The sequence below is a fragment of the Anticarsia gemmatalis genome, chromosome 14, assembly GCF_050436995.1.
Source record: "Anticarsia gemmatalis isolate Benzon Research Colony breed Stoneville strain chromosome 14, ilAntGemm2 primary, whole genome shotgun sequence".
NCBI classification, from domain to species: Eukaryota; Metazoa; Arthropoda; class Insecta; order Lepidoptera; family Erebidae; genus Anticarsia; species Anticarsia gemmatalis.
In genome coordinates, this window is record NC_134758.1 from 2,973,371 (window position 1) to 3,000,413 (window position 27,043).

Below are 27,043 nucleotides of genomic sequence, written 5' to 3' on the forward strand. Positions count from 1 at the left end.
ATGAAAATAAATTCCATGGTTAGGGAAATAAATTAAATGCAATAAGTACCTACAGATTTTTTAATTTACTTACATCGATGGATGAGTGCTCTAAGGATCCACAGGAGATATTTAGTTAGTTGCCACTGTGATAAATAGTCACAACTTGTCTAATAACACAGTAAATAACTGTCTCATTATTAAACATAAAGCAACAAAACTTAACCACACTTGTTCCAGTACATAAACATTGTTCAAACCACTCTACATTTTCAGTTAAAATACAAGCAACATACTTTGTTAATTATTCGTAAGCCGATTTTAAAGTCAAAAAGCCTTTCACGAACGTTACACAACTATTTGACGTCATTGTTACACATACAAGAGTTTACAAGACTCGTAAAGTTCCCGCCATTTTGCAAGGAGCGAAACAAGAATCGTATTAAATGGAGGGTAGTCATAAAAATGTCTATCTTGGAGTTCACTGTTCATTAGTAGCGGTTCTCAGTGGCCGATAAAAGGGCTCGAACTGTAAGCCGCTTTGCTGAGCGCCTCATTAAGTTATTTTTTTTATATTCTACCGTAGATATGAATACTTTTTTGTTTCGTCAGAATAAACAGACTTGTGTTGAAATAATGAGATTTGCGTTTAGTTATTTAGGATTAACGAGATGTGAGGCCATGAATAGACGTCATTTTAATTGGATGCCGTGAAAACGTCTGCTGAAATCTTAATTCTGCATTCCATTTTATCTTTTTAATTTTGTACTGAATGTCTGGCTCGTTTATGGCTGGCCAGTGATGTTGGAGATTAAAATGTTCTGACTAAATTGTAACTAACGTGAATATTATTCCTATTGTGTATCTACAATGAAATATTAATCTATTTTAAGTATAGAATGTTATTATACTTGAAGCGGATTCTTTTACAATGTAATATAGGATCTTGATCAATTTTGGCTTCCTTTGCGTTGAAATTGGAACTATTTTTAGAACCGATTTACGAAATTAGGTAGGTAAGGAGATATTTTTACCGTTAGAAATTGATAGGTTTCAAAATTGAGGTTGCAAATGGTGAAAACCCGCGTCTGTATTCTGATTTCTAGGCTACTGATTTTCTAGATAGAGACATACTTTCATAAACGAACTTACTAGGTAATTTACGCAGAACATTTTTTCTATCACTTCTACAGTTACAATTTCTTGGAAAAGAAAACTTCGTGCGTTTCTCGGACCTCTAATGAGATGCTAATGATGTTGTTTTAAACTCTGCTTATCTGCTTAAGGAAAATCGTGAAAGATTTATTAGAAAATAAAACAAATGGAATCAGTTGCTTCATAACTTTATTTGCTTAAAACAAAATAGCTGAGTCGTCGGTATCTGTCGGTTTTTTTTTGTATTTTTTTTATTATGCTTCGTAAAAAATATATTTTTGCGTACTCGAGAAACGTTAGGCTAGCGAAAGTCGTTGTCTTGAAGTCAAATGCTTTGGAAACTAACCCTTTTAGATAGCTAAATAATATCTAAACCTTATGAATAGTTCATTCGCACACAGTAAAGTTTATAGTAAAGGTATTCCTGTTTTTCCAAGCTTCATTTTTGATGGTTGTATTTTTATAAGAGGTAGGTTGTTGTTCAGATTTTACTTTTCTTTGTAAAACATTCCAGAAGGTTCTTTGGCAATTTTCTCGAAAAATCTTCAAAAACTTTTCCATTATAAAAATAGAAAGGTGAATTAGAAGTTTCGTTAACATTTTTCTAAGGTTTGGATGAGTGATAGAAATTAAATCTATTTTTGGACTAAGCCAAAATAAATTTTAATTTGGGTACTTCCATCAACTTTGGAAGTTTATATAACTTATTTTAAGGTAAACAAAGCTTTTTATTGAATTGTGGAATATTATGAGTATGGATTGCCAGTATGCAGAGTTTACTGGGAAAAAAATTTAGGTGATACAGATACACTTCTATTCTTTAGTTTTATATCCTCTTGCAAAATTGGTCAGGGATTTTGTATTTTATTTTAAAGGACTTCAGAATAGACGCTGTACTTATATCGGCGCTGTTGTACCTAAGCAAAAATATATCAAGGAAAAGGTTATACTAATCACATCATAAGAACTAACTAAACCCTATTCCCCAGAGTAACTCTTCACATATTATTATAAAAACTCAATCGTTCACAAAAATATCACGATATGAATTAAAGGGTTAGTTTCCATGGCAACGGGTAGATAATGTAGCTACAGTCTAAGCTTCGGCGGCTTGTGGCTGTGACTGCGCCGTGGCGACGCTGGTGGTGGTAGACACGGAGTCAGGGTCCTGCTCCCGGACGCCCATCCAGGGGAGACGCTTCTGCAATTCCGCCCTGGAGAGAAAATAGTGTATGTAGTTGAAGGTAAATAATAGATTGGAAAATGGTACACAAGTGCTTATAACTTTTCCGCCCTACGACACAAATAGGTATGACTGAATGAGGATGCATGCGTGAGGATTTTCGCTAGTTGCAATCAACTTGCGACCTGCAACCAAGTGGCCTTTTAAATAATTAAATTAACTATATTATGCTTGATTGCGCTAGTCCCAGTAGGTTGCTTTAATACTTAGGAAATAAAGAAAGTGATATTGGAGCCGATAGTGCCCCAGGTAGAATTGCATAAATAGTAAATCATCAGTCTTCAACAAAACCATTGTGACTTGTTTCGACAGCACGTTTCATGTTCTACTAATGCCTATATTGTCCATACTAACCCTTGTTTTCTACAAACATTGCTGCGTAAATTTCAGATTAATATTGTTGGTATTTTATCCAGCGTGTCACCTAAACCCTTTATCTCGGCCCCGAACAAAATTCCTTGTCTTTGTTCCTTCATAACTCTTATTAATTTTCGGAATAAATAGTTTTGAGCGAGCCTCTGTTGAAAACATTATGTTGTAACTAGCTTCTAGACGCGACTTTGGCTGCGTGAAAATTTTTCAGGGGAAACAAGTGGCTCTAAATCTAAAATCTTTGTTAATAACCATAAACATACATCCATTCTTTCAAACTTTCATTCGTTTGATACTGACCTGTATCTGGGATGATTGATGGCATACACCCATGGGTCTATGCATGACACTACTTTGCAGCAGACCGCTGGTATCATGGTCGCAATTGGAGTAAGGAGGTTCCTGCAAAAGAAATACATTTTTACTGTATGTAGCATTCATTTTCAGCAAGTGCTATATTTTTACCCGGTATTCGAGCCTTAGCCGTTGTGGTCAGCAATTAGCGATGATAATGAAAGGATTTCAATACATCTGTTATTAACTCATTAAACATTCTCGATAATTTTGCAAATAGTTTCTAAGTAGTAACTAAACGGTTGAATAGTATAGATATCGTCTCAATTTTTACTTTTGTAGTTTTCTACTTGTTAAAAGTTTCTATAGTAAGCATCACTCTTCCCATTTCAAGATGAAACCCATATCTATCAGGAAGGCCCGATCTAGATCTTAACGGACTCACACGAATGGCTCCAAAATAAAATTCCTCCCTTGGTAATTTCTGCTTGCAAAATTCGTTATACAACAAGAATAGTTATAAAGTACTAGAGTTGTCATTTAAACTCTCACCTGTCTCCAAAAGCCCCAGTCATAGTGACGAACGCATAAGGAGTCCAGGCGCAGACGAACAGGAAGAATATCGTGAAGGCCACTTTAGCTATCCTGATCTCCACGCTGCGGCCCGCGTCTTCTTTGTTAGCGGCGAGGGACTTGACGTTCATCTTCTTGGCTTGTTCTTGAAGCATGCGCTCGTGGAGACGGACCTGGGAGAGGAAATTGTTTGTTTAGTATATTTATGGAAGGTTTTATAGTAACTGTAGGATATGGTATTTTTTAGGGAGCGTGAATTTCTATATTTTGTACTAATGTGTAGACTATTTGACGTTAAAGTTGCGCAGTGATGCTGATCTATTTTTAATGTACAAGTTTTACGATAACTGGTTTTTTGGTAGTAAGAAATCAGTTTATTCCCAGTTGTCCCCTCCAAAACTGTCCCCAAACGAGAACTGGGAATATAAGTAGAAAGAAAATTTCTAGTCGTCACCCCTGGGTGAAACCCTCAAAAACTTGATTGGATACCATTTTTATCCTAAGTAGGTAAATGTGGCCTAATTAGTCATTAGGTAACTAAATGATAAGCTTTAAACCATTATAAGCGTCGCATTTTAACGTTTTATTGAAATTCAGGGGTAGATGTAATTAGTATTCATATATCTACTAACTAAAGTTACCCAGTTATAATTTAGAAACATAATGTTCACATTTTCCCTCGAAGTGTTAAACTTTCACTCAACGTTTGGTTTCATCTTGTATAACAACGGATTATAGCTTAAAACATGAGTTACTATGAAAACTCGACACTATACAAATTCGAAAGGCGGGCCTTCTACATTTTGAATTGCGGTAGAAATGTTTTTTTTTAAGCATGAAAATAAATACACTATGAAATAAATAAAACATAAACATTTACCATTAATACCAAAGAAGACAATTACGATATAAATTAAATTTTTAGAAACGAAATTTATAGCGAAATTTCTGTACGGCCTTCGGTTAGTTCGGTAACAAATATAGTTTGATAGGTTTTGCCCGCGACTGCGTCCACTTGAACTGATATCCTGAGGTAAAAAGTGACCTATGGGTTAAACTAGGTTATAAACTATCATGCAGATTGCATTGCAGATGATTCATATTGTTATGTATATTATGAACTATATGCGCAGAAAATTTCATGAAAATGTGTTCAGTAGTTTTTGCGTGAAAGAATACATACATTCATACAACCTTAAAATCTTTCGCATTTAAAATATAAGTAAGATTTTCTGTTTATAAATATAATACTAACAAACCGTATAGATAAACGCCAACCATAAAAAATAAGTCGTAAGAACGATCAAAAATCTCGGACATAACATTAAAAGCATTATGAAAAGTAACAAAATAATATCGTCCCATTAACTTAGTCGTTGGAATCACCTTAGGGGCTCAATAACCCGTAAGTATATATTAATGAGCCCCTAACGGGTGTAATGTGGTAGAATACGAGATATGTGCCGCCATCTACCGGTGATGATAAGGACTATCAGTTACAGATAATAAATAATGAGTTACACTACTTTTAAAAGGGTATTTTCTAGAACTGGGTTAGTTTATGGTGTAAGTCACCATAGGAGACCATAGAGTAATTTAACTACTACTTACATATTTCAGTTGATTATATTTGAAGGCCACTATGCTATACCTACATTTCATTCTTCCTTAGATTATAGTGATCAACACGTCGCGTTAATCCAGCTTAACAAAGCAACATTTTGTGTTACAAAAATGTGTTGAGTTTAGGAAAAGGTTAATTAAAGTATGTATTTAATGCTCATTAAGAACAACGTCAATTAAATGCGCCGAGTACTTTACAAGTCTAAAGTCCCTGAGGCTCATTATTTCGACAAGATAATTTTTATTTTCAATTAATTTCATCTATATAACTAAAACATTTCAATTTTAAAACCAACTCAACCAACAATCTTACCTAACTATGTCACCACTACACGACTATTCCCAACTCGTCCCATTAGTTGGTACATTAAAACCGTTATCAGAATGCATCCATACAAATGCAGGGATATAAAGTGCAGTAGTCCACAGTCCACGGCGGGTAGTGGTCAATGCGGTCAATACTGCACACCTTATTTCATTTTATTGGAACTCCGAGAAGCATTATAGCTTGCGAAACTTTCAATGTACTGTTGAGTACAGAAGTGAATGAAAATGTATTTTTTATATAAATCGAGTTTGAAGAATTTAGAGCCTTCGATTTTCCTTCTACTAAAGTGTTTTTGGCTATATGTATATTTCCAATCGTGATTTTAAACTGCTCCTTTATAGTAAAAAACAGTAATAAAATATTTAACCACCATGAATGTATCTTGTTTCAAGGAATTTTACAAAAAATTGGGTGTATTATTTCTAATGAGGAATTTGCACCCATTTTGATACGTATCAAAAATAAGTAAGTATTTTCTATATATTTAATAAAAACAAAGAAAACGCACCCACTTCCCTTAATTTATTATTTCATAGACTTAAATCTTTGGAAGATCACCTATACCTTTAAGTTTAAGTCAAACTACATTTATCTACCATTGCAATAGTTATTATTACATGATCCGTATTAAAGACAGGAATATCATCCCAATATTAGTATTCAGGAAGGACAGACAAAAGCTAGCTTGACGTAGACCGGGCACGTGTAAATTCTAAACGGAATCCCTGAAGACAGCTACGACTTAGTTATACAGGTACTTGCTATTTGTTACCTGTATACACTATTACTACTGCTAATTAAACGTGGGAGTTAGAAAAATTGTTTTAAGAAGAAGTTCTTTAGTAATTAAGTAATTAAAAAGATTAATAGGAAATTGAGGGTAGGTAGATATTTTTAGGATATTAATTAAGGCTTTGAATATGCCTGAATAGCAGGAAACTTGAATATGTAGGTACCTATATCGCACTCTAATAAAACCGAAAATAAATATTGGAAAAATGTAGACCTTCGTGCTAGGTATGTATTTTTTAACGAACCCAGTTAGTTATCACTCTCTCTAAGTGACAAAAGCTACAAAGACTTAAAGGTTTACGATATGTAACCTGATACATCGTTTCGTGATAGTTTCTTACGCAAATACTACATAGAGCTAAGTTATTAGTATCGATGTGATTTAATTGCTGAATAATAAAGGCTTACTTAAGCAACTGTAAAAGACATAAGGTATTTTTAACGATTATTATTTCCTTAGCACTTTTTCATTGGAGAGTACGCGCAACAAAAGTACATCGAACAGCAAACGTTAACCGATACAACGTAGAGCCGTTCTTCTTTATAACATTCCTCCACCATTCCGCTCCACATCGAGAATTTGTGCATTCGTTCAAACACAAATAATGCTTCTTTCCCAGTTCCCAGTCCAAAGGAAAACTTCACAATTTGCCGCTTAAATTGTTCCTCAAAGAATTCCCGGATCGGATAGCTTTGAAATAATTCCCATTTATTGTTTAACTTTCCGTTTTGAATAAACGAAATTGCAAACTTTAAATTGTTCGTGATTGAGATAATATTTATTTGTTACTTTTATACTTTTGCATTTGATTATTATTATCTAACCTTTGAATATAAGTAACATCTCAAATTGACCCATGCAGCTTTGTTAGCATTTAGCGTCTGATTAATATGGTAGCTTAAAGTAGTACAAAAAATAGATCAGCATAGTTTCCGAGAATAATGTGTTCAAACAAACAAACTCTTTGGTCCATCAAGTTAATAAAGATTTTGAGAGATGCTAGCCTAGTTTTTTTTAACACAACATTTCAGCCAGGTTGCATTACACATGACCTCAGCAATTTTCAGCCCAATAATATTACTATTTATATAGTTACGCAATCATTGCAATCTGTTGGCTGTTTGCTTGATAGCATCGTCATAAATCGTTGGAATCTGCCGCTTGTTATCTATGGACGGTGGTTCCCGGGAGGTTAGACGATGACGTTATGGCCCCCACGAGGTATAGATGAGTTTATTTTTATTTATCGCCCGCAAATATTCTCGGCTGTAAGGATTTTTTCAATCAAAATTTAATTTTGCAATTTTATCCTGGTTTCCTCTTACACTGAATTATTTCAAACCAATATTATGTATTTTGTGAATCCTAAAATCATAAATGTTGAAGGGCAAACATAATACGTTTTTTTATGCAGCATCGTTTGCAATATCCACCAGGCTGAAGACTAATCTACCCTTGAAACAGAGATGACCCTCGCCCAGCAGTAGGACAGTTATTTATGACTAGCTGACCCGTGCAACTTCGCTTGCGTCACATAAGAGAGAATGGATCCCAATTTTCCCCGTTTTTATAACACTTTTTACTCATACTCTGCTCCTATTGGTCGTAGCGGGTCGATATATATAGCCCATAGCCTTCCTCGATAAATGGGCTATCTAACAGTGAAAGAATTTTCCAAATCGGACCAGTAGTTCCTGAGATTAGCGCGTTCAAACAAACAAACAATCAAAGAAACAAACTCTTCAGCTTTATAATATTAGTATAGATTTTAAATACTTGAACGGACAAGATACTACTGATTTTGTTATTTTTAGAAATCATAATAATATAAGATATAGATAAGCGGTAAGGGCAATCAAACGGGGTTCTAAGTAAAATATGCTCGGATCATTAATCCACCTGCCAAGAGAGGTCACCGGCAATATCCTGGCAGATCGTTTATTGTTCGCTATGCCAAGTATTGCCAAGATTGTGACAACGTTAGTAGTGGCCCAGCTCGGCAGATGTAGATCGTTTTACTAAATGTTTGATGGATTTAAGAATTTAAGTTAACCGTACTTTCAACTTTGGGAATTATCCCTTTTTCCAATTGCTACTAATCTGTAAAAATCTGATATAATCGCTGGAAATATAAAAATATGTACAGAAAAATAATTTATTTAAATATACTGTGGGTTTCATAATAATACAGACGTTACTCAAAATTTTGCAAAAATTATGATATTTTATAGCATCGGAAAATGAATAAATTTAACCCAAGAATACTATATCTTATTACTACACAGCTACTAAATATACAATTTAATAACACCAGTGAAATGAAGAACGTTTTAACCGATCCCGAATTTTTCAATTTTGGTCGGCCGAAAGCGTTTCACTCCAATTTTCCTTCAAGGGAAAACGAAAAAAACTGAGCAATCAGACTTTTAATTATCAACCTTGTTAAATCGCGTTTTCGTCGACGACGATTTTTTGAATAAAAAAACATAAAACGGATAAAATTCTTTGTCCGTTATGTAACGGCTTAATTATCGTGTGTCGGTGCTTTTAAATATGCTATTTTATGTGTTACCTATGGTTTTATACGCTGTGGTCAATGCGTGACTATTTTATGGGAAAGATTGTAATGCACTATAGTAAATAAAATACTCACGGTATAGTGTAACTCATATTCTTCTCTATGGTTTGACCGTTCAAATCTTTAGCTGTTAAAGTAACTAACAAGAATCTAGGGAAAAACGGAAACTATGCTGATCTGACTCATGCTAAGGTTTCATAAATAAACACTTCTACTACTATAAGCACACGTTTTTTCACTCGCAAATAGTTTAAAGCTTGTGCGGTAATAGTATAAATACTATGTCTAACAAATTGATCAGTAAAAGCGTTAAACTATTCTAAATAAACAACTCTAAAGCACTAAAGTCTTAAAAACAACACGGTAGATTTAATTATACTCTCTCTCAGAAGAGAAGCGAAAAAATAACATTTTAAACTTATTTAGTAACCGCAAGCTGCGTCGAAGCCTTGCGAGTTAATCTGAAAAAAAGCTTATCAACAACTTAACCCACTTTTGCGCTAGCTAATTTAATGTAGGATAGAGTTGGTTGTAAAAATAATTATTTATACGAAGTTTGACGAATATTGACGATGAAAAACGAATGTGTTATGTTATTATTGATTTGTTGAAATATAATTTATTGTTATTAGCCTCAATTCATCTATTCAAACTATTTGAAACTGATTTACGTATGATATTGTTTATTTGAAAGGAGCTATTAAAAGCTTATTACCGAATAATGAAATAGGATTTTACAATATCACGTTCCTAAAATATATACGCTATGTTACGCTTTTGATAAATATTTAATTTTAATTAGCAACTTAATAATAGGACACGATAAAGTGTGAGAGATATCTCCCGATGTCTGTAAGACCTAAATAAAGAAAGTTAGAATAAACAATTTGTATACTAGTCCCATAGGAAATAATCACAGTACATTACCCAAATCGTCTATATTCAAATGAAAAACATAGTGCGGTGAAACTTAAAATGAAAATTGAAATTAAATTTCGCTTGTTCTGTTCGGAAGTTCATCTCGGAGTTTATCCCGAAACAATCCGAGGTGACAAAGTTCCCAACAATTTTCACTGGGAGCTCGAAACTCGAGTGATTCGACATTTTTTGTCTGAACGCAGTTTCAGATTTGTTAGATCAACTTTGTTATGGTCTAAGAGTTTTATTGAATAAATTGATTGTTTGAGGAAGTTTGGTTGTTGTTTATTAATTACCCTTTTTATTGGAAAGGAAATTAGAGACTTGTCTTGAAAAAAGGTATAGGTTTGCTATAATTATTATTGTTACGAAATCATGGCAAGATTACTAGGAGAGAAATTCAAATTTAGTCTCTGCAAGCGAATTTTAACACTAATAAACTGTAGCCTTGTTTTGATTATCTTCAGTATTTTATGTCCTGATTAGCTATTGTATCGCTTCATTATAGAGGAGAGCGTTTATTTCCAAAATAAGTCCTACAATAAATACTCAACAATTAGTGAAAATAAGCTAATTTTAGCCAATTTGTTGAGTAAACTGTATAAAAGTCCAAGCGTAAGTAAGGTAATGGATCGTAATCGCCCTTTGGTTCCTTTTCATCGACTGTGTCTACAATACTGCAGATCAAATAAGAAAGCACAAAGCATCCTTTAATATAAAGTTAATAGAATCGAGATGTATCACATTCACAACAATCACGGGAGTTATAAGTATAGTCCTCATTGACAGCGGAGAGTTCAGAACAAAATACGATTACTCATTTTAGAGGCTTATTACTTTATTAGATTACAAATCATTGTTTTTTATTAAATAAGCGTACATTTAGTACACACAATATGAGTAAATGATAGATTTGTTTTTCTTCGTAACTCTATGTAGCAATTCATTCAGTACAATGCCGATTTTAAGTCATTGCTGTGTGGCATTATAGTTTCTTTTGCTACATGAATAACATAATTTACAGTGCAAATATTTGGAAATCGTTACTTTCAGCAATACTGCATTTAGAAAATGTAGTAATAAATGGCTTTTGCTTATAAATAAACAAAATTAAGGTATAATAACTCAGTGAGAGTCCGCTCAGCTTGCAATAGGGCACGAACTTTAGGGTCAGGCCCAGTTAAATAGGTCGGAAGAACCTTTTGGGCTGCTACACGGAGCGCGGAAGGAAATTGACAAGTTTCAAACGATTCATTTGTGGACGTGTGATTGTTTTAATTCCATAAAGGCTACTTTATAACGCTCGGGTTGAAGGCCTGTTTTAATGAGATTATGCTAGATATAATATATTAATGTTTTGTTCAAACGGATAATGTTTATGACTTTTAGAATGTGTTTCTAAGATATTTATTAATTTTCACGTATTTTGAATAGTTTTGACAACGTTTCGCTGTAAACTTTCTTATTGGACCATTCGTTCCAAAGTTTAATGTCAGTCAGTCACATTCCTAGCTACTTATTTTAAAGTTTTAAACTAGTATATTATTGGCTACAGTAAGATGTTTTAGGCGTTAATTCCCGTATTAGCAGCGAATAGTTTATTAAATATTAAGGCGATATTAACTTTTTTTTACTTATACTCGATTAACAACACTTTTTATCTCGTTGATCAAAATAATCCAAAGTACGTTCGTTTTCTTTCAACATGATCTAAGCTGTAGACAGAAACCAGTTAGCAATAAAATGCCAATTATATAGCTTTTGTTTCAAACAAATACCTTTTTAATTTCCCTCTATTTTCTCCATAGACTAAACAAGATGCCACGTGTATAAACGATAATAAAATTCGTATTACCCTTGAGAAATACGGAGGAATATCGCTAATGAGTTGAGACTTTCATTGGATTTACTTGAACAAGTTTATAAATAACTTGATTACATATAATAACAGCTTGTTAAGTTATGAAACTACGTGTTAATTGTTGTTGTGATTTATACATTATTTTTCAACGTTTATGTATGTAAATTTATGTTTTTAATACTCGTGTTTTCTTCTCAGAAACAATTGTTATGCCTCGTAAAATTGTATTTAGAGTTTGAGAAACAAACACACACTTTTGCACTATCTTGAGTAGTGCTAAAGATGCGCTTATTATTTTATGATCGGTAAAGACTTCATTTGCAAGAGATTCCTTATAGTATCTTTGAGCTAATACTATAGTCATAGTGGAGAGCCTTAATTAGGACTTTATGAATTCTGTAGTATCCAATATAAAGTAGCTGTATTACATAAACACTACTACAATATGATGTTTTCTCTTATTCATTTCGCTAAGGAGTGAAAGAAACAAAACTCTTTATAAGCTTTTCATAACTTCATATATTTTTATGAATAAGAGGGTCAAATTCAAAATTTTGTTTATCTCCGCCAGAAGCGAATCGCATACGAGGCTCTCGAGGTCTAGAATTTAGTTCAGCTTCTTTGTTCTTAGCTACAACAAAACATTCTACATTGAAACCGATCAAACCGCAAGTTCTTTCACTCAACAAAATCTAGTTGAACACTCTCACCGACAGATGTCGCCGTCGTCGCAACTAGCTTCCTTCGTTAGTTCGGCGGTTTGGCGCTTAGAACAACCAGTCTCAAAACTTAACTAATTACGCTAGGTCCGAACCTACGTACACACGACTTGCTCCAAAATTACCCGGGTTTTGCTCAAAATTAACATAATTAAGTGAATATATGGCAAAGTTTGAAGCAATCTGTTTCCCCAAGGAGTCTAATGATGAATTTTCGCAGGTTAAGTTTGTTTGTTACAATTTTACTTTAGTAATTGTTTTAAGTGAGTTGTTAACGGCTTTACAGAATTTATTGCGAGAATTTATTTGCTAAACAATTTATTTGTAAACTAAACAAAACAAAGTGTTTTCCCGAAGCAAACGACTTAAGTTATCCAACATTTAAAAAATATGGACCGATTAATTTGAAATATGGAATAAGTAACTGAATTAAAATGTAGAATTCTATTTCAATATAGGTACTCCATTTTGACAACCCAATGCTATTGGTCACTTTACAGCTGTTTTAAACTAACAGTGTTAGGCTCAGAGCTAACATATTGGAAAGGGATCGTCACTGTATCAACTCGAGCCGGTCATTATTTGTATGAAAAGGTAAGGTAAACGCCTCACCTCCGGGAAAAACTCTAACTGCAGTGCAGTACGTGGCGGACTTGCAGCTCTCACGCTTACAACGTCTGAGACGAGTTATCCACGACGAAAAGAGACGTATGTATACTTACGGCACCAAAGAGTTGCGAGTAGAAGTAGCAGATGAGAGTCATGGGGATGCAGTAGCTCCACACGAAGATACACGCTACAAACACCTTCGTGTCCTGGTCGTCCGTGAAGTAGTCGAACGAGCAAGTCGTCAGGAAACCCTCTGTTGAAAAGAGAAATGATTTAGCACAGAATCCGGTAGATCGACTTCAATTAGCTAGTGAAAGATTTAACGAAAAGTCTGTTAATCCAACTTTGTGACTTTGAGACTAGATGACAAATAAGGCAGTCTTAGGTAGTTTCGAATAGCAAAACTATGGCATGACTTCGGTCCGAACAAGCGCCCGAACTTTCAGCGTTCAGATGATTGTATAGTTCATCATGGCCATTATACATTTGCTCAAAAAGGTAAATAAATATATTGAAAATTCAGAACTTTCGAAGACAATGATATGTATGTACTGGTAAGTAATTTCGCGTCGAGAAGGCAAGACAAGAAACATCAGCGAACTCTCAACCTTTCACCGCAATACTCATTTAATTAGAGAACTGTCATACCCAAAAACGGGACATCAATAAAGAATATAAAAAAGCCACGTCCTCTAGTAATTTGAGAAGGATAATTTGGCAATGGCGTTACTGATTGGAAGTATTGCAACCAAGTACGGAGGGGTAAACGAAATAGCTAATAAATAAAGTGCAAATGTAAGAAAAAACGTCTGTTTGTGAAAATCAGCCATCGGCGTTCGTCAGCGAAATGTGGGTCAGGCTTTTTTCAACATTTTATTGAATCATATAAAATACCACGCTCCACGAATTTCTACGGCGAAATATTGGAAACGGTTGCGTATAATTAATGTGAATTTATGCTTATTTAAGTTGAACGTGGAATATTTATTTGAGCTCTTTTGTATGACGATTTAATTTGATGTAAGTGATATGGAAGCGATAATTGTTTAATTGACTCGAAAAGTTTCAATAAATAGTATTTTATCGTAAATATAATATCTTTGTTTTAAACGCTATATAGTGAGTTACTATAGTATATATAGTACCTACTGGGTAAAGGTATATTATGCTTTGTTCGCAAATATTATTCCAACTAAGAGTTGAGATATTATTTAACTTACTATTCAAAGTCTGAAAACACCTCGCGCTGAGAAATTAATCTTACTCAAGTAACTCCCACACATTTAAACTTACCTACGATGTGGTTTGGAGTTTCAAACAATTTAGTATAAAAAAAATCTAAGAGCTTTTATAAACGAGATCTTTACTCTTTACCGTGCGTTCATTAGTTAACTTATTATCTGTGTTTATGCTTGCACATTGCACATGCTGCAAAAGTTACAATGTATGAAGTATGAATGAAACGCGTTGTCAACTCGTTAAAAAGTGTAGTTTATAACGACCACAGCATTTCGTTGCGACGACGCATCGCTAACATGTCTATGATAATAATCTTGTACTGACACGTGTTTTCGTTTTTGCGATGCGTCGACGCAGTGCATTGTTGTGGCTTCACCCTAAGACTTCGTTACGAGTAGCTATTTCGCTAAACTTGTGGGCGTCCCACCCTTCGTACAGTTAATAAAATTTAAAGTCGATTACTCATCAAATATATCCTACAAGACAATGGTACAATCTCATGTTTTGCGAATACGACGGAAGTACGCAATTTGACGCACAATTGGTGCAGTTAATCAGACGGTTGACTGCTATTATGCATGTTAAATGTATGGTATGATGTTATGCTGGTTCACGCGGGTAATTGTTCGAGAAATTACTTGATTTATGAACGACAAATTGTGTAAGTCCGTAGATGTATGCTTTAGGTGACGTTCGTAGGAGTTATCTTACCAACTCTTATTTGCGTATAAGTTTTTATATATGTACTAGTATGTTCGCGCGACTTCATCCTTTCTAAAATAATTCTTCCTGATCATAAATCTAAAATATTCTATATCGTTCCGAATAAAGAGTAAGTATTCTATGAGTTCATCCGGGTCGTAAACTGCATGCACGCCAAATTAGATCAAAAGCCAGTCAGATATTTTTTGCAGGGCTAATGAGATAAAGTACAGTACATGTACATTTCTGCGCTAGCTTTATTCTAGACTCTATATTCTAGATTCTCCTTGATTAATTTAAATAATAAAACATACTATGATTAAATAACTTTAATTGAAATAAATGATAACATTACATTGCTTCATAAACCAGTCAGTTATGTTAACGAAATGAATGTTTTAATATTTGCGTCGCCATTATTTATTAATGTCTAATTTATTCGAGACTATGAACGTCTTCCAATGGTAATAATTCTTTTTAATTGAATATACAAGTGTTATAAATAAATCATTTGATATGAATCTAAGATCTTCCCCAGATTTAAATTTTCTGGGGTGATTGCAATGAGTAATGTTTTAGTAAAATAATTTCATAATTTCGAGCGTCTGCTGCTTATATTAGTTAGTAAGTATGAGTCGTCATTTTATTCTTTTTTACTTTTTTTAGCTGTTTGATTTATATTTAATATAATTCGAGGTTTATACGAACATTCAAATACTTTACTAACACCTATAAGTACTTAGAAGAATAAATACTAAAGTTTTTGAAAGTTTTTGAAAGAAGTATTTGAAACTAAGAACTAAAAATAGGCCATTTATTATTAAAATTTAATCCTGAAATAGGAGGTGAAACTCCGTCCGTTTAATAATTTTGTTTCGATATTGAGACTAATACGATAATAAGGAATATCTAAAGAAAAAGATGAAGTATCACATTATGGCTTTTCGAATAAACTTAAATGTAAATCATGAATTTGGATAAGATTCGTAAATTGGCTTAAAACGTCATTGAACAATCTCCAAAGGATTAATTATCGATATTAGATAATAGCAATAATTCTAAGTCTGTGTTCTGACCTCCAGACTGATAAGGTAGCGGTCAAGAAATAGATTCAAGTTGTTTTATGTGGCTGTTAGCAAACGTTATCGTTACCTTAACATTGTAGTTAAAATGTTAATATACCTATAGTTATTTTTATACAGATTTCGTAATGTTCATCACCATAAGAGACGTAGATAGACTTTTATGGAGATTTTGTTGGATAAAATGTAGACTATAGCCACTTAAGATTATTTTCTAGATTTTAAGCAAAATTAGGTTCGCTATATTTTTTCAGGTATGTAAGACTCGCTGTTATGCTGATGTTACCTTATCTAAGTATATTTTCTACCTCACAGGTTAACATTATAATAATACATTATAACATTTTTAACGGCGGTCCAGTTCCGCACAGTCGGTTTGTAAAATTCTTTGGAAGCCTATGTATAAGAGTCGCATTCTAGCTGACAAGATAATGAATAATAATATAATGATTCAACAACCGTTTCACATGAGTGGCACAAAACAGGGACGACTGGTAGGAAAGAATCGTATTTTATACTCTGTAGTGTTTTATATCGTAGTGGATGAATAAAAAAAAAAAAATGTAACCCATTAATGTCAAGGGTCTCCTCCCGTAATGTAGGAGGGGTTAGGCCTTGAGTCCACCACGCTGGCCAAGTGCGGGTTGGGGACTTTGCATGCCCTCAATAAATGTATGAATAAAAGCTGTTAAAAATAATTATAATGAAGCAGTACTTACCAGGAACAAATCGTCCCCAGATCTTGGCAGCAGGCAGGATGGTGAACGGCAGTGCCCAGAACCACGTGAACCCGATAAGCAGACACGCTTGTACCTTGTTTATTCTTCCGTCTAGAGGGCACGAGATCGTCCTGTAAAACAAAGAAGGGTTATTAAAAACATAGTAGTGAAGGATACATAAGAATACCTACATACACACGGAGATTAAGATAACTGCTCTGTGAAATATGAGTGTATGTTTATATCGTAGAGTGAGTGACGACTTTGATTTTTTTTTATCTAGCCTGTTTCTGTGTTACATTGCTGAGCAAAGGCCTATCCCCTAGACTTTGAAATACTTTACTTTATTGCTTTTCTTTGAATTAAGGGAATTTTTATTTTGATGCAATTTTGAGAATGTCTGACGTCTTTGAGTAATATTAATACGTTAAGTTTTCTTTAAAATCCTCTTTCGTTGATGTAGTCTTACGTCAGTATTACGACAGTTAAACTTCTCATTTCCCGCAAAATCTTCCTTCAAATGTAAGTGAAACCTGACAAGTAAATATACAAAAAAAACTCTCATAAAATGTTATCCACTTATTCCTAGTGAAATCACTTGTACAACCAAAACAGCTTACAGGTAGTTGTCATCGTAAAATCACCGAGTTTTCACTGAATAGTGCGTCAGAAGTACTGTATTATTCATGAATATCGTTCTATTTCTCCGAATTGTCGTCAAAAATTCGTTGAAAGCGTTCAAAAGGCACATTTCTTTAGCTTTAGGTACTCTAAAAACACTTAGAGGGACTTATAAAATTATTCTGCTATATGTAAAGCAATACTGCTCATGAAAGCGTGATATTTCACGGTCAATTCACAAGTTTTTTGGAATGAATTTCGGGATAATATTTATCTGGATTATTCAATTGGTATCAAAAGTCTATATTTTTTACACTTTACGTTGTGCTTTTATCTACATTTGTCTATGAAAGAGAAATATATTAAAGTACAGTACCTAACTATTTTTGTTGTATCATCAAGATATTAATTAAAAACGATTGACATTACAAAATATTTGTCCATTATACATACATTTTACAATTCGTTCTCTTGCCTTACGTTTGTCAGTCAGTGCCAATAATCTTACTGCATATCAAAGTAAAATGCCATAAGTAATCGACCTTCGGAACTAAAGTAAATGGCCATCTTTCTCTATGCTGTCCCTATTAACACAACTTTATCCAAGAACTTCACAAAACGGAATGAAAATACTTCTACAGTTATTCTACTCACTTGTATCTATCAAACGCAATCACAGCATTAGTAATAGCGCCTCCAATCCCGGACAAAGACCCAAGCACGGCGTACACGTCGCACCCTAGCTGGTACCCCACCAGGCGCTGGTAGAACGAGTTCACGATGAGTAACGGCATCTCCAGCATCATCATCAGATCGAACACCGCCAAGTTGATCACGAACATGTTGCTCGGACTGCGGAGAGCTTTTGAACTGGAAGAAAACAAAAAGGTTGTAGTAATTTTAATATGTATAAACTATGTAGGTTTCAAACCAATTTGCGCTAGTGGGTCTAGAGTTGTTCTTGACGGGGGCGGTAGTTAGATACTCTAAGTACCTAAACAACTAAGAATCTTAACAAGTATTATATTTCCCGTATTGAAAATCATGTGATGATAAAACCACGGTTAATGGATAAGTGTTCAAGTAGGGTACTTCATGTCCAAGTTAAAAGTAGCTTAACAGGATACTGCGGACTCCTAGTCAATTTTTAACCCTTTTAGCATTTACGGTAAAGGCAGCAGATTGAAAACAGTAGGTACACCGTCGACGGTATTGTACATTTTTTTATTTACCATACCGGTTTTTTAAATTTCTATACCATATAAAAATTATGACAATCGCTGGCACGAATATTAAAACACATACACACACTCATATAAATATATAACTTACTATAAAACAACTATTGTCTACCTACTCGTAATTGAAGCTATACAACGGCTGTACTAGCAACAAATCGTTGTAACAGACATTAATTACGAACAATTATCCAGATTGTTTCCCTGATTCTTTCCTACTTGTTCGGTTTCAATTAGCCGATTGATCTTAAGCTCGTACTTTAAATAAACGAGAGGCGATCTCAAAGATTTGTTGCTTTTTCTAAACAAATGGAACAATGTATTGCTAAGAAATAATTTATGTTTTTGGGAGTGTTTATAAGGATAATAAGGTAAAATTGGAAACATAACATAGTATAGATAAATGTTGTTTTTTGAAAAATCGATTCTCTTATTTGTGATGCATTGATATGGTATAAGTACACGTCGTTTTCCCAAAGATGTAGGCTAAGACCAAACACCGCCATTTGTTATCCTTAAGAACTTATAATATAGCATAGCTGCATAGAGACAAAACATTTTTGGTGCTATTTTCAAATTTATGAAAACAAATAGTTAGTATAATGTCATTTACTTTAGCAGAGAAATATCTTTACGTCATCATCATAACTGGCGCATCATCTTATAGATTCAGATGGTTTCAGATCAGTAGGTTTAACAAAAACCATATATATATATTTTACTTTAGCCTTTTAACATTCGTTCATGTTGACTTATTATTTCTACTGAAAGACTAAAATCATACTCCTTTCCAGGACATTTCTAGAAATAATAATCTTAAAACTATACATCTTCAAGTCTCGCGACGATCACACAAACTGATAGTAAGAACTCAAGCGACACGTTCTAAGAAATAACAAGCAGAATGTTATGTTCGCGACAATCAATGCAGATGTAGTGAACTGTTTAAAACTTGCAACTGAAGCTCTATGTAGGACAGAGTATAACTACTAATGGAATTGCGGTTTACAGTATGCTCTGTTCAAGATATTTTGTGATAGAAATATCATTTTCGGGTAGTGTTTTTATACCTAGGAAAAACATTAATGCCCGGTTTCTGAGGCACTTTTAGCGGTGGTTTATCTATTCAAACTGTCATGTTTATATCAGCTTAAACGCTATCGAATAGATAAATTACCGCTAAATGTGCCTCAGAAACCGGGCATAAGACGTCCTTACAACTATCGAACATGAGACAAGATTTTTTTTTTATAACATTGGATTTCAAGTCAGCTTCAGCGGTCAGTGTTAACTGCGGCTAAACTACAAGCAAAAGTCGATTTTTCGTAATTTATTATTAATTGAAGCATTCTTCTACATTTTGTACAACACAGTAACGAAAGTTAATTAAAATGAGTTCTTTTATTACACGTTAGAAGCGCTGATCAGTTTCCATATAAAATGTTTGGTACCTGCCTCGATGGAGCAACAAAATCACTTCTCAGAAATCATTACGATGTTATTTTTCAATCTCAATTAGCAAATATTCGTCTGAACGAGTGTGTGTTGAAGCAAATTCCTTAATTAGTTATAAGGTGATTGTTAACTTCATGTCTTGGATAAACAAACAAAACTTAGCCGTGTTTACATTTTAAGGAGCTTGAGTGAATCTTGAACAGTTTGGCGTAAACACTCGTTATAATACGCCTTATTTCTAGTTGAAGGGACTTTAAAGTGTTTTCATAAAGTTATCTATATAATTTGCTATAGAATTAAAACTGCTATATGGATAAAATGAAAAGCAGACAAAAATGCTCTTAAATTTGCACGATTTATGATGAAAAATAATAAATAATATTTAATAAAATACATTTAAGGCCTTTCTGAATAAGTATCGGTTAGTATATAAGGATAATTTTTGACGATTGTTTTCAAGCAGTTGCTGTGTCTTTATTTATCGTATAGCTTATAAGACACTTATCTATTTCAGGGAATAAAAGCACGATAATTAGGATATTTTTATTTTAATTAGCACGAGTCTTCACGCTTCTGTCTTCTAAATTTCTTTAATTAATATAATTAACAACTTATATTACTAAGGAGACGAGACAAAACAATTTAATAAGTTTATCGAACATCATTTTCTCAGAATGCGAACGAAGAGCACGTTCGAGAATTTTTCAGTGACATATTGGATTTTTCTCGATATAAAGAGAGCCCGAGGCGTATTCGTTGATGTACAACAAGGACTTACATTTGTATAATAATAAAGATTTTTATTGAGATCTTTTATACAAGTAAACGTTACATATTTTCAATATTTGTATAAACAATTTTATTGAGCTTTGAGTGTTGTCTAAGTGGGATTTTAATTGTTTTATTAAGTCGTCTAAATAATATGAGCCTTAAGGCTTTGATTTTGATAAAGTTTCTAGAAAAATAAATATATTTGTTTAATAAGTGAATAAATAGTAACGATATGCGTGAGAAGATAGACATTGTTAAGTTTCTTACGGACATTTTATAAATTAAAACTGAAGACGGCCACTTTGTTTTATAGAATCTATAAAAAAAAATACAGTTTATTAAATATCCTTCTCGTTTAAAAATGTAAGTTGTGGGAAGGAAGAACATAGCTAAGGATATTTTCCACCTTTTTTATTTTAAGATGTAGGATTAATACGATTTATATTTTCATTAAGTTTTTGAAAATCAATATTTCTTATATTTAAATCAAGGAATAATGAAGATTTACGTTTTAAAATAATACTGTAAAGATAAAAATAAAATAAGCAATAACTAATCAAACATATTTTAAAACCTAACGTAATTAGCATTTAAACGTAATCCAAACTAAAAAAGGATTCAAAATGGCGCGGCGTTTAAAAACAAAAACGTTGCAGATAAACCCGTGGAACGGAGCGACAGTCGACAGTGGCTGTATTCTCGTATCGGTCGAGGTTGAAGTTCTAAACCGCTCCACTCCGCGAGTTCGGAAAACGTTTCCTATGTACTACCACTGACGTTTTTTGTTATGTACTTGTACACCAGTAACAGAGCTATAATATTTTTGTACAGTTTTAACATTTTTGTTGATTTTAATTCGCTTGATTATAAAATAATAAATTGTAGAATTTTATTCTGTAATAGATTGGAGTTCCTTATGTTTGATGTTACATTGACATAGACAGAAATACTAGATTATTATTACTTTATTTTTATTAGATTATTAATTAATACATTCAGGTTATATATATTCATTTTACAATTATACTGAATAACGGCTTCATTGTAGTGAAGATCATTATTTGAAATTTACAAATTGGGCAAGAGCTTTTGGTTTGACACAAAAACTTTTTTTTAAGTTATTTGTTTCTCGATCGATCAAAAATATTTTAAACCAATGGACGACACTACATACTTAATAAGATCCTTAATAATATTTGAAATTATCGCATAGCTTTCTCTACAAACGTCCTTATGTTTATCTTGGTCGTTTTGTTCGCTATCTGCGTCACAGGGAGCGCGATTTTAGGCCCTTCATATTTTTATTATACGTTTTATGGTTTGCAAATGCCCGCGTTAGATCTATTTCGGTAATAAAATATGAATTACTTCTTTATTTTATTGTGATAAAGCCAGAAATGTAAGTATTGGTAAGCGTGGCGTTCTGCGATTAAAAGAGCACGTTTTACAAAGTTGGGACTATTTTGATAATTTCCGTAGAATATGGTAATGACCTTAGTTGATTAAAATCAAGTTTCATAGCTCAGAAACGAGAGTCAGATAATCGCTGCTGGATAAAGTAACGTATTAAAACGACTGTCAAAACTTTATTTGATAGTTAGCGAGATTCATCAGATCAGCCATATTTGATATAAGTACTAATATGAGTAAATTAAGACCATTAACCACTAGAGGATTAAGATAGACAATACACGGCTATTATCTTCGCCGTTTAAATTACATAAGTACTTAATACAATCCAAGCGAATCATTTAACACGTAACAACAATTAATTCTACCAAATTAACACCCCAACAATAACACTTAAGGCAAACGAAATACCGCAGTTTAGTTTTACTAATCGCTTTTACTAAAACGTGAATTTAACTTGATCCCCTTACTTGTTTGTCAACGTTTAGAAATTACAAGCACTCTCGTCTCAGTGCGTTTAGAATCTTAATTAAATCACTGCCAAGTGACGTCAGCTCGAAGCGTCAAATTGTTCCACGTTATTAAGTAATGTTAAATAGGTTTTTAGATTTTAATTGAGTGGGGAACGGGGTGTTTTTTATTTTGCCTGTCTCTTTCTTTTTTTAAATAGAGACATTTATTCTTTTGTTCTTTTTTGTTGAGTAAAATTTTCGGCCAGTATTTAAAAAGGTAGAGTAGTTCGACTTGCGGAAAAATAAACACAAAGTTTGGTTCATATTGAATACTATTTTAGTTTAACTATAACTATCAAAATAAGTTATTTCTAAAGATGATGCGAAGTATTACTAAACAGATGATTGAATATACAAAACATTTTCGTAATAAATAAGTATTTTCCTCAATTCACATGAAAATTCCGAGTAAACATATTCAATATGCTCTCAATAGTTATGACAATACTAAAGTTATATTGTTTCTAAGGCTTATACGATTTGTTCGTAATAACAGCTATTGTACTTGTTTTTTCTGATTCCTATCTGTAACGGGAACAAATATATACTTGGGAACAATCCTCTTAGCTATATTATCTGATGTCGCGTCCTCCATATTTGTTACCTGTGAATAATGTTCTTCAACAGGTAGAAAAATATGAAGGAGAAATTTTTGTAAGATGTCGCGCGAAAAATATTAGACGTTTTATTTGGTGGTATTTTCAGTTTACGGTGTCATTAGATGAGTACTTTTGTTAATATAAATTATAATATACTCAATGAGATTTTCGTATATAGTATTAGTATTTTTGTATATAGTATAAAGTACTATAATTTTTTTTACAATTAAAGTTCCAAAGGTCGATTTACCTTCGCGTCGCTTAATATCTTAATTCGAGGAATAAAATAACTTTGACAATTTGAACAAATTCTTCATACTTTAAAATTCGCCTGAATTATAAAAACATTCTACTAAATAGCAGACTTGTGAAGTCCCTTTAATTAGCTACAAGTTAATTAGAAGAATAAAGAAATATTTGATATGCAAATTAAATTGGCATAATTTATATACCTTTGAAAAATTGTATATCAAAGACCAGTCACGCTACAATGAATCATGGGACGGAGCGGATCACTGGGTAATTACGCAACGGGAGGAACTGTGGACTAAGATCTTTTTAAAATTTATTTATCGTATGATTAGTGGTCCACCCAGCGTTAGAATTGTTCAAGCCGATTGAAGAACTTTGACATGGCTTAATAACTATAATCTTAATTTACAACTACCGAAACCAACTTTTCACGTACCAAGAAATTGTAATTTTTTTTTCATCGTGTGGTTAGTGGTCAACCTAGTGTCAAAGTTGTTCAAACATCTCGAAAGCCTTTGACATGGCTTAACGATTGTTATATTGGTAAACAATAACCGTGATCAACTTTTTACGTGCCATCCGCAGCACGGAGACGCCCCGTTTAAAATACCACTAAGCGGTCACCCATCTATGGAATGACGGCGCCAGCAACTGCTTAACCTACAGAGATCGTTTACCAACATAATACAATTTCTCAAAAAAATACCCAAATAAAGTTAAAAATTTGCTGAATCCGCCAAAGGTCATATACTCACGTGCTAAAGATCCAAATGACGATTCCATTGCCGGTTAGCGAGGTGACCATGAGCATGGTGTAAATGAGCGCCAAGCAATAGTGCCAGTATTTGCTGACGGCGGGGAAGTTGCGCCAATGCTCGTGGACCAGGTCTTGATGTTCTTCGGGAATGTTCCAGCCAAGCATGTGATCGACCACTTCTTTGGACACCCTGGATGAAGAAAAATATTGGTTAAGTTAGGAAGTTAAATGTCGTTCTTTACAGCTTGTTTTTGTTTTAATTTAGTAACAGGATAATAATATATAGTTTATTTGTTTCCAATATACGAGTATATTTTTGTTCAGAGAAGTAGCTAGTATATAAAGTAGCTATCATTTTTTGTTTGTTCATTCTTTGTGGTAAAAAAGCGAAACGCGAGTATTTTAACGAGTAACGAAGAGCGCGGTTGGCTTTACTTATATTTCTGTTTCTGAAACTTTATTCAACTTGAATATTTTTAAGGCGGAAAAATTAACAATAAATCTCAGCTAGGGCAACGGAATTTATTTACAAAAGGTAGAACTTTACTCCGTAAATATATTTCAAATTAGAGCTACTTATTACCATAAAAATGTTTCAAGAACTTATTACTCCGAGAACGTAAGAAACGGAACAAATTTTACCAATTAAGAAAATATCCGACATGAAAAGATTAATTATTTAAGTACGCTACATCGATATTTGATTAAAGTAATTGAAATCACTTCGATTTTACCGGCAAAAAACGGGGCAGTTTATAAATCTCGAAATAAAATCGGGCAAATTAATGAAATTGATACGAACATTTTTAGCGGATAAGCCATGGGGCCGATATCGTCGGTGAAATTCATCGCCATCTTGTACGCGTTGTTTCAACAAAATGGCGGAATAAGTTATTTTGACTTTACTATTGTTTCATGGAATTTTACTTTAAAGAGTTTTTATTACAAAATAATATGATTTATTGACGAAGTGAGTAGTCCGACGTTGCAGTCGCTTCTCACTTGTGGTTTGTGACCGGCGGTGCACAGTTTTATATCGTTCCAAATAGTGCGTGATCGTTAATTCCTTAATTCAATAAAATACTAAAGCTACTTATTCAATTGGTCAAGCGTGAAACACGTCGGCGCCATTAGTTCTCAAACTATGTCTGGAAATGTTCTGATTTATTTACTTTTAATGATAGATGCTATTTTCTTAATGTAACTTGTTTCAAAAACATTGTTATACTTGTAAAATATCTTCAAAAGAGGTTTACAAGAAGATAGAAATGAATAACAAAAGGTAGAAAAATAAAAAGTGATAATTCGAAAAAAGAAGCAACAAATTCTCTTTCAAATATCTGCGAGACCGCGAAAGCGAAGGCAAACAGGGGCACAGCCTCAAAATGTACTACTATATTCCCATTACTGAAATAGGGAACGGCTTTTTTATTCAAACGTCTACATAATGGAGACGGGATTACGATGCCGTCTCGTTGGTGGAATCCTCGCGTCATCGACGACAACGTGTCCGGAATTCAACCCTATTATGAGTAACCCGCTAGTTAATCGTGGAACAGGGGACGGTATGTGGAATTTAAGTGCAGTGTAGTTGGGTTTTTAATTTAGTTGGACTTTACAAAGTGGTGGCTTTTGTGTTTTATAGTTTTAAAAGGACATTGTTTTTGTTGAGTTGGTTGTTGGTTGATTTTAGTGCTGAATTTAATAATTCACTAAAGTCAAATAAACCATTCTAGTTATCTCGTAACAGATGAACTTTCGAAATTCTAATTTTATAACCGTAGCTACCTATACATTTTGCGATATTTAGCACTTATTTCAAAATTTACGATACGAAATGTTAATTTCGCAATACTCAGAATTGAAATAAGACATTCTATTGATGGCACATTTAATTTTTAAAGGGAAAATTGGGTTAATTTGGCCGCTAATGAGGTCACTCGTTATAGGTCGGAACGAATATTTTTCTTTTAGCGGCACCGAAGTGTTTATGTTTGAGACAATTAAGCTCTTTGAAAATTAAAAACAAGCGGATTGTTTACTGTTGACTGTCGACAAAAAAGAAAAAGAGATTTGAAAATGGAATGTTTCTTGAAATAGTATTGCAAGTCGACGTTGATAAAAATTGATGACTTGAAATTTTTGTTCGAATGTTTTTTCAACAAAAATAAGCTTTCAAGATTATTTCCTAGGCCAATTAAATAAAGTAAAAAGTGAGATAATCACGGTAGATCTTACAAGTACGGTACTCTTTGTTCAACGTCGTGAAAGTCCCCAGGCGAATCTTATTAGGCACAATCATTCTGTAACTAGGATTATTAGACAAAGAAAAATTTTGTGGAAAAAAGGAGAGAATTTTTACTTTTTCCCGGGTTTTTTTCTGACTGATTAAGCTAATTTTGTGGAGGAAAAAATCTTGAGTAGCTAACATAGAACTAAGACTAGAAAAAACTTGGTTTTTGCTATATAGTACCGACATTTTTAAACTTACGCTTCAAGCCTGACTCCGATCGCGTGTGATTAACAAAACTGGTTTCTGTTTCATCTCAGCTCTACAACTATCTTCACGGTAAAAATTAAAATCGTTTCAGTAGTTGTAACTGTAAAAGCGAATAAGACAGACATACTTCTAACGTCGGGC

The 27,043-nt window shown here is 33.3% G+C and overlaps 1 protein-coding gene across 1 annotated transcript; it reads right to left on the reverse strand.

Moving 5' to 3' along the window:
- Positions 1–1,306: 1,306 nt before the first annotated feature.
- Positions 1,307–25,403, reverse strand: Rh5 (Rhodopsin 5). Its single transcript, XM_076122492.1, has 8 exons — positions 25,205–25,403; positions 24,401–24,592; positions 18,063–18,278; positions 16,788–16,918; positions 13,159–13,298; positions 3,596–3,789; positions 3,050–3,151; positions 1,307–2,348 (listed from the first exon to the last, which is right to left on the reverse strand). Exons 1-8 carry the CDS (start codon positions 25,255–25,257, stop codon positions 2,231–2,233), a joined length of 1,146 nt encoding a protein of 381 aa, XP_075978607.1. The 5' UTR covers positions 25,258–25,403; the 3' UTR covers positions 1,307–2,230.
- Positions 25,404–27,043: the final 1,640 nt, after the last annotated feature.

Bases quoted from the DNA above. Each gene is read 5' to 3' on its own strand.
- Rh5 (XM_076122492.1), bottom strand. From the start codon at position 25,257: ATGGCGATGAATTTCACCGACGATATCGGCCCCATGGCTTATCCGCTA. The intron at 18,279-24,400 runs GTGAGTATATGA...GTTTTCTTCCAG, and splicing joins GTCATTTGGATCTTTAGCAC to TTCAAAAGCTCTCCGCAGTC. The intron at 3,152-3,595 runs GTGAGAGTTTAA...TTTCTTTTGCAG, and splicing joins ACTGGGGCTTTTGGAGACAG to GAACCTCCTTACTCCAATTG.